Raw genomic sequence first — 8967 nt, 5'->3', positions numbered from 1 at the left:
GGTGATGATGATAAAAAAAAAAGCAGCAGAAGATGAGAAGGAGGAAGAGAGAGAATTTTGAATTATGCAAAACTTATTAGAATAAAAATACACCTAAATATATTCGTGTTACACCCAAATATCTTCGTGCTACACCCAAATTTGCTGCAAAAAAATGTTTCTTCTAGTGTTATATTTTTTCTTGTGAATTGAACCACACCTTAGCCACTTGATTGGATTCAAAACAATAATCAATTTTGTTATGGTTCAATTGACAATCTGAACCTAATTTATTATCTTCAACAACGAGATAACTGATGATGGAGGAGAAAGAGAAAAAGAAAAGAGAAGAAATTCCAATGAAAAAGGAAGGAGGAAGAGGTGTTGTTGATGACGACGATAACGAGAGAGAAAAATTACGAAGAAGAAGAAGAGGCACAAAGAAGAAAAAGAAGAAGAAGAGCATAAATATAAATAACTTGTATGACTTGTACGAAAAAACGCTTGTAGGTGAAGAATAAATTAACTTTTAGTTAGCTTGTCAGTAAAATATAAATCTCTTCATTTTTTTCCTAAATTATTTAATAAAGTATAATCTCTTATTACACTTTTCAAAATAAAACCAAAAAATATATATAAAAATATTAAATAATAAAAGATTACAGTTTATTAAATAATTAAAAAAAATTGAGAGATCTGAGATCCACTCATGTAATAATGATGAAATATGGTTATAAGTTAGGACAGGTTGCATTTAAGATTTCTTACCATCAATAACCATTTATTATTTGGAAGACTTTGCTACTCTTAAACGTAATATACTATCTCAACTAAATCAAAACGAGATAGGAATCTAATTGCAGATTATGACACAACAAAATAAAATAAGGCAGCATGTATAAGAAGAGGAAAGTAAATACTCTTAAGAGATATCATGTCATTATAGACATTAATCAAATTATTCATATATAATTATTGTAGCATTCACATTTTGTATTGGTATACCAATTCAAGAAAAGAAAATAAAAAAGAAATTGCAAAACAAAGCTAAGAGTGTCCAAAGTCACCAATGCTTCCTTTGCCCTAACCACCGTTTGTGTGTTAGGAAACGAATGTGAAACAACAACAATATTAATATATTATACAACCTAGCTTTCAAGATGACCACTGCTCTGGTAAGGTGAGGAAGTATGTCGTCATGGCCTTCCGGAACCTCTTCTTGTATTGTTTCGGTGAGACTATGGTCGGGGCAGCGTTCTTCGGACCGCCAAGGATTCCGGAAGCCTTAACCCATGTCTCTAAATGCTTGTCCCAAGTGTACTGTCTCATGAAGTCAATGATCCCGAGAACCAGCTCCTTGCGCTCGTCGTCCACCCCGACCAGCAACGAATAGTCCATAACATCAACAGACTGATGATCAACAAGATTGGGAGGAACTAGTGTTACAAAAAGAGTCATAATTGCTACAACTAAATAAAATAAAGATGGACTTGGCTTGAAATAAATTAGTTGAAGGCCAATAAAGATAGATTCATAAAAAGTAGTGTAGCTATTAACCCTTAAAAATACAATCATGCTGGATATACACTAAAAATCAGCTACCAAAATCAACCATCAGTGTAAAATACATATTGAAATACAAAATTCACATTGAAAATAAGTTAAACTACAAATTTATTTATACACAAATCCATGGTGGCTGATTTTTATGTGTACGTAACATTATTTGTCAAAAAAAATTCTAGTTGTAGCCTTTAACCATTAGGAGGTGATTTGGAAGATTAAAAAAGCTTACTGCTAAAAAGGATGTGTCATTCCATACGGCTCTCTCGAGTCTTCGCTTAGCCCTACTACCAAGAAATATGGGTTTCGTCCTCAATGCTTCTAACAGGTTCATGTCCAGCATCACTTTGTTAGTGCCTGTTGTATCTGGATTGTACCTAGATCTTTCTGACCCTTTCAGATCATATACCCTGGATATCTTTCTGTTGTAAAAGAGATTCTCCATTATCATTACATCTATCCTGGTTTCTTTCCCACCTTTAGGGTATTTGATAGTGACCTGAAAAGCCAACCAAGATAAAACTATAAGCATAAAAGTTTCCAGTTACAAACAACTCTGAAGCTCGCACATGAAAACCAAAGAATGGGCTGAGCTCTCACCTGATATAAACCAAGAATTTTGGCAAGGCAAGTCGGCCCTCCCGGGTTCAAGGAATCCATAAGGTATTTGAAGTATTGCGGAGCGAATTCCTCAAAAGAATCCAATTCCGTCTTCGTGACTTGTTTAATAATGAACCTTTCGTCCAACGACTTGGCGAAGTATACATTACTTTTCCCTCCTTGTGCTCTCCATCTCTGGCAACGGCTCAAAGATCTCACGAAATCAACTTCATTGGAGCAGCACTTTTTCCTAAGTGCTTCGAACTGCTTCGCGAAATAGCAAGTGACAGAAAAATTCACTCTACCTCCAGCACCCAAAGAGTCATCACCAAAAGAAATCTGAAAGTGTAAAGATTTCTTGGGGTCCCGGATAAGAGAACCAAGGGAAGATGTAGCATCTTCGGACATATAACTAGCATAATTGATATAATCCAAGTCCAGAGAACCCCATGCATTAAAGCTAGATGTAGCCAAATCTTCTCTGCTTTTCTCGCGAGCAGCAGTCAAGCTAGCATCTTGCAGGTCCGACTTCCCAGAAACCCAATCTTCATGTTCCTTAGAGCTAAGAGCATAGGATATTATGCTAGAGTATTCATTGTCATAAACAGCAATAACTCTGTCACCATTATGTGTTTGGGGAAGCAGCAACCGAGCACCTTCGGCTATGTGAGAACACGAGGAGATGAATGATGGTGTGGCGCTCAGTATCAAATTTAGTCTCTGTGCCTCCCACGGCAACATTTGAAAGTAACTTTGAAAAACATTAGAGACAGGGTCCCTAACCATATTCTTGTATTCTCCGGAAGCATGAAAAGATCTGAGTGTTGATAAATGTAATGAGGAGGGCAAGACTTTCTTGATTCTTTCCTGGACTCTTAATGCTGAATCAAAAGAATGAACTCTGATTGGTTGCATCAACCTTCTAAAAGGAGGGTTATCATTTGGAAAAGAATGCCGAACGGATCCTGCTGGTAAAACACTGGATTGTGCTGTATGAAGTGGTTCAACTTTTGTATAAGGTTGCTCGGTTCCTGTCCCAGTCCACGCAAAATCTATTTTCTCAGAAAGATTGGATTCCCTGTGCGGAAAGCACTCGGATAATGCTCTGTTGACAACAACTTCACCATCCGAGTGTGCCTCTTCATCAAGATGGCATGTTAATGCTTCAGAAGTACAAGGTCCAAGTGAGTCATCAGGTTCTCCAACCATATGAACTTCATCGGGCTCATGCAATTTTAAAGGCCGATGATTATCTTGCTGAGATACATTATCCACATTCCGATCCTTGTGAAAAGAATCAATGCTTGGTTCTTTAACCTCTGGGCATGATTCATTTTCCTGTTTACCCTTGAAACGACGACTTCTTTTGATAAGAGAGTCCAACGAGTATAATCGGTGATCCCAGACATATGAACCAATTAGAAGTGAACGTCTCAAGCGATTTAGTTCTAGAATATCTACAGCCATCTTCCCCGGTAGCGGAGTCTCTAAAGTTGATAGTAGCACATTCTATATTATAAGAACAGAAGAGGAAGTTAGAGAAAAAGTACATGCATCAATAAAATGTATTAACAAAGAGATTTGGCACCAGATATCAATTAATTTGCTCACATGATAATCTTTTCTATCTCTTTGAAGCATATCTTTCAGCTCCAGTATGTGGTGATGAATTTCGCACGTATCTGACAGCTCATTTCCCATGCCATGAGAGCTAACACTTCTTTCAAGCCGATCAAGTGCATCCGATATCTCCACATACAATGTTTCCACTTTCCGAAAAAGCTGTACAGAAGGACGAAAAAAGAAAGGTTAAATTTTCATATCAAAGGGTAGATCAACTATATTTCAGCACCACTTTTAAAGTAGTACTGCAAATATTAGTAGTAAGCTTTTCGAATATCACCTCTCCTGCCTCCTTTCTAGTCCAGTCCTCTTGATTGTGGCCGAATTCTAACACAGATGGGGGCAGATGGACAGATAGAATATCAATAGGGGAATACCGGAAGAAAGCAACCATACTCCCATACCTGTTAAATTTGGTTGTTCATCAACTTTCTAGTATTAATAACCAAAATAAGTGACATACATAAAAAGAATTGTCAATTAGAGATTCTTGTATGGATGACTTACCCGTAAAAACGGAGGCAGTCCCTCTGCAAAGAATGTCCACAGGTTGCAACCCGATTAGCAGTTGCATGGTTTGAAAAGCTAAGTTCCAGAAACTTTCCAAAAGACAACCCCCAAGCAGCATCCGACATAACAACTCTGAGAGTTGCTGGTGGAACTCCATCTATGAGAGGACACCTGAGACATCGGTGCCACATCCAAATCTTACCATCTTTTTCCCCTGGTAATTTCACCGAGGGAAGGCGCCTCACATTGATTGTAAGATTTCCCTGTTGGTGTGTAAAACAAAGGACGTGTGCATCAGCTGGCTCTTTACAAAACTGGCAGCAAGATGTCTGAAAAAGAAATGCAATTTACTTATTATTTCATTCATAAATAACATGGAACAATTGAAAGTAGCAGGAAAAACAAGCATGACTAACCAGATCAAAGAGATCATCACGAAGATACCTCCCAAGTGGCTTATCAAAAGAGCCGTAGAATTTTATGCGCAGCAACCTATTGCGTTCACATACTGTCCCTTTTGATACACAATGACTGGAGAAGTACACCAATATGCTCTGATTACTCTCTGTGGCAGAAAAGTATTCACCTGAGAACTCGTCCTCATTAACCTTGTCTCTTGTCATGTCAACAACTTCACCATGCTCCCTCTCCTCTTGAACCATGGTTTCTTGCAATTCTTCTTGCGAAAGGTCCCTTGTGCTGAACAAAGTGTCCCCCTCCAATTCATTACAATTATTCAAATAGTCTGGTCGCGCAGTCAGATTAGAAGTTAAATTACTACAGCATGAATCTGAGAGTACATTCTCAGTACTACTATAATCCACCATGGTGCTTGTGTATGAATGAAAATTATGGTCATCAAGATGCTTTGATGGTGAGTCCAAACTTCCAAGCTTTTTAGAATCAAGATCAGCATCAGCCTCCGAGTGGCACATGGTTGAAGGGAGTGAGTTAGAAATATCAGCATCAATTGCTGCAATCTCAGGCATGTCCATTGAGTGCTTTACTATCATTTTGGGAAGGGTAGCACCTTCATCAGCAAGGAATGAGGTCTCAAGAGATAAATGATAAGCTGCAAAAACTGCAAATTGCACAGCATGTTTAATTTTCTTTAGATTTGCACGGTTCGTTCCCTTCAGTAAAACCTACAAGAACCAAAATCAAAATTAGATTGCATTGCACACAACCATGCCATCCTGTGATTTTACAAAACAAGGAGACAAAAAAAATGGAACTTACAGTACATCCCAATCGCCGAGGACAACCTTCAAAAAACATCAATGTTTTGGATGGCTTCTTTTGAAAATTAGTAGCAGCCTCATGATCTTCAACCATTTTGTCTAAGCGGAACAGATCACAGTGGCCCACTCGTGCTTTGGATAAACTATCCACTGATGGCGTGATATGAGCACCAGTGCAGCGAGCTATTCGCTCGAGCAAAGGCCTTTTAACATTCAACACCAGGGAGATTTCCTTTGCTAGCAAATATTGCTGAGCACATGAAGCTACACTTCTTTCTACCAGCAAAACATTTGGTCGAAGAGCTTCAATTTTTGAAATTATCATCTTGAGATGATCATTTTCCTGCCCACAATCACAAAATTCATAAGTTCTTTCAAGGGAGAAAATTTTAACAGGGAGAAAAATAATCCATACAGAAATAAAGAACGCACCTGCTGCAACAATGTATCAAAAGAAGCAAGTTGATTCGGAACCTTCTGATACTCCAGTGCTCCTGCTAAAAGGAGTAGCCTAGGCTTTTTGTATTGAGAGGTCATGCGCTTATGCTTAATATTTTTTGTACAAACAACTCCTTTTATAAGGGTGCTGCAAAATAGAAGTCAACAATTTAGTGGTTAATCGCAAAAGATGTGCTTATCCACATCTTATATAGGCAAAATTAGAACACATTACCTCTCACTCGGGCTTCCAGATGCTACACATTTGACCTTTACATAATCGCCAGGATCCATACTGCCGCCTCGGCTAGTATCTGGTTTGACAAAGTTAGCAGCCTTCCACGCAATCGTTGCCACTATGTCAAGCCAGTCCTCAGGATCATTTTCCTTACCAAGTTTAATTCCCTCTCCTTGTAAAAGCTGCGAAACAAGAGCTCTAAAATGCCCCTGTATGACAGCTTTTAAAGGTTCTTTATTTCCCTCATTTTGCTTCTCCTTTGTGGGAAATATGTTAGATAAACTGCTACTGGATGAGAAGATGGCACCAGAGTCACCAATATCATCATCCTCATCGTCGTATGCGAAAAAATTGCTTTCGGCATCGTCATTTTCATCTTCAGGTGCTGGCGGGAACCAGATAAGACCGTTGTTTTCAAAATCCAATGGCCTCTGTGAATTCTCATTCTGATTCCGGAAAATTGACAAGTCATCAGAAAAATAAGCAGTATTATATGCATAATCAGTCCCTTGTTCAGGCTTTCTTAATACAGCCGTGCTTTGTTGACCAAAGGGACCATCATGTTGCGAGCCAGGGATTTTCTCTTGCCCCTTCTGTACAAGGAGCCCAACCCGACTAGAAGTAAAATCATTCCTAGAAGGGCTATCTGAAGGACTTGACCCCACAGAATTATAGTTGTAAGTGTCATGTCTAGCACTAAAGCTACTTGAATCTATATCTGAATAATTGTCACAATATGTACGTGATCGCCTATGAAAGTGCTTGGCAGAATCCTCAATCTCTTCTTCATCACTCCTACATTTATATACAAACATGTCAATAATTGTGGAATCAAGTTTTGTCAAAGGGGTTTTCTAGTTGCATCAAAAGATCATTACATCACTTATGCAAGGATCAATGATGAGAGCTTGTAGAAGGTTTAAAATAACTTATAGATGATTAATTTTCTAACAATCCGAGGCAGAACTCAATAATTCAAAGGTAATGAGCTTTTATGTGAGCAAACTTTTTCTTATGACAAGTTGCAAGAATTTTAATGAAATTCCAAAAATACAGATAAAACCAAGTAACTTCCTCAACCAAATATTGAACTAAAACCAGATCCATGAAACTTACATAAAGTTTTTGCATAAGGATGTGGGCAGCGAAAATGTGATGTGCTTTATGATATAAAAATGATGTCATAATTATTTTATCCTTGTTAATATATGATGCACCTAATATATAACTTTAGCTGTTGTGACATAGATGGATCTTATGGATTTTTTTTCAGTTAAATTGTTAGTTATCAAGTTTTATTATAAAAAAAAAAAATCGATTAATTTAATTTAATATGGTCAAAGTTCTATATAAGGAGCAATAATCTTTTAATAAATCCATTTTCTATTTCCGAAATACCTATTATTCTGATCAAATTCTTTTTTTTTTTCCAACATACTCAGGCACATGAAACCAAAACCAATATAAAACCAAATTTATACACATGCTATCTTTTGGCATCTACAAGCAGAACATCACATCATCAACTAATCTACAATCCGAAGCAGCACTCAACACTTCAAATAGTAATGAGCTTTTATGTGAGCAAACATTTTCTTATGACAAATTGCAAGAATTATAATGAAATTGCGAAAATACATAAAACCATGTAACTTCCACTTCCTCAAACAAATATTGAATTATGAGTATGAGTACCTGATGGTAGATTGATGAATTGATACCGAAGATGCTAGAGTACCAGACGAGCTCATCCTCCTTGTCATGGATTGAGGATAATAACCACAGTCATGGTCATGGAGATATCTTTCAAAGTGATTTCCCTGATTCAACTCAGTATTGATTGGAGAACTAATTCTCTCACTCTCAACACTAAAACATGGCGAAGGTGGCTCAGGACTCTGCCTTGGACTCTCTTGTGGAGAAGCTGAAGGATGCACTTTCTCACTATACTTCAACACCCTATTACTGTTATTATTATTAGCACCTGAACAGAACTTGCAAGACCTTATGGTGGTTTCCCCGAATCCATTGTTGCCAGATTCAGCATTCGGAACAAGATCATAACCCCGGACGCATTTGGCACACAACCACCGGCCACAACTCTTGCAATTGTACTTCTGCTGTGCAATTTCAGTGAGGTTTCTATTGCACTCGCAACACATTTTGCAGCCACTGTTGAGCATATCAAATTTCTCAGACAAACAAGACAAATCACTTCCTCCCCAAGAAACCCAATTCCTAAGCTTTTCTATTAGATCTAGTAGAGAACTGTCAGGTATTCCCATATAAAGATGCAATGACCCACATAGAACAAAGCCAATGCCTCCACAACCAACCCAAAAAAAAAAAAAAAAACCTCCTCCTATAAGGATTAATTCTTTCTCTTTCTCACAAAACCAAAATTAACAATAAAAAAAATTCCTATCCTTCGGCACCAGAACACTGATCACTAGAATTTGTCCAAAAAATGAAGAAATTTAAGTGAAGAGTATTGGTAACAAGAAAAGAAAAAAAAGACCCACGTAAAATTTGGGGGTTGATTGGGATTGTTTTTATGTTTAATTCTAATCAAATTAAAAATGGTTTCTTTTTTGTTTGATTTATCTTTTTTTTTTCTTTCTTTATTTTCCTTTTTTGGTGATTGCAAATCCTCCTGGGAATCAAATAATATCAAAGGAGGAATCGACAACTATAGCAAACGCAAATCTAGGACTCACCAATCTAACACACTATTTACACCCAAAATCCTACCAACAACATACCAAGACAGAACTT

The 8967-nt window shown here is 37.4% G+C and overlaps 1 protein-coding gene across 1 annotated transcript; it reads right to left on the bottom strand.

The window, feature by feature from the left end:
• Window positions 897-8961, bottom strand: LOC107639291 (putative 1-phosphatidylinositol-3-phosphate 5-kinase FAB1C). Its single transcript, XM_016342772.2, has 11 exons — window positions 7888-8961; window positions 6190-6987; window positions 5949-6102; window positions 5515-5859; window positions 4692-5420; window positions 4273-4604; window positions 4046-4169; window positions 3754-3924; window positions 2143-3651; window positions 1775-2041; window positions 897-1389 (listed from the first exon to the last, which is right to left on the bottom strand). The coding sequence occupies exons 1-11, from the start codon at window positions 8475-8477 to the stop codon at window positions 1135-1137; spliced, it is 5274 nt and encodes a 1757-aa protein (XP_016198258.1). The 5' UTR covers window positions 8478-8961; the 3' UTR covers window positions 897-1134.

This window comes from Arachis ipaensis, chromosome B04 (genome assembly GCF_000816755.2).
Source record: "Arachis ipaensis cultivar K30076 chromosome B04, Araip1.1, whole genome shotgun sequence".
NCBI classification, from domain to species: domain Eukaryota; kingdom Viridiplantae; phylum Streptophyta; class Magnoliopsida; order Fabales; family Fabaceae; genus Arachis; species Arachis ipaensis.
Note: the sequence above shows the minus strand (reverse complement) of the source record. Positions and strands in the feature narration are given on the sequence as shown.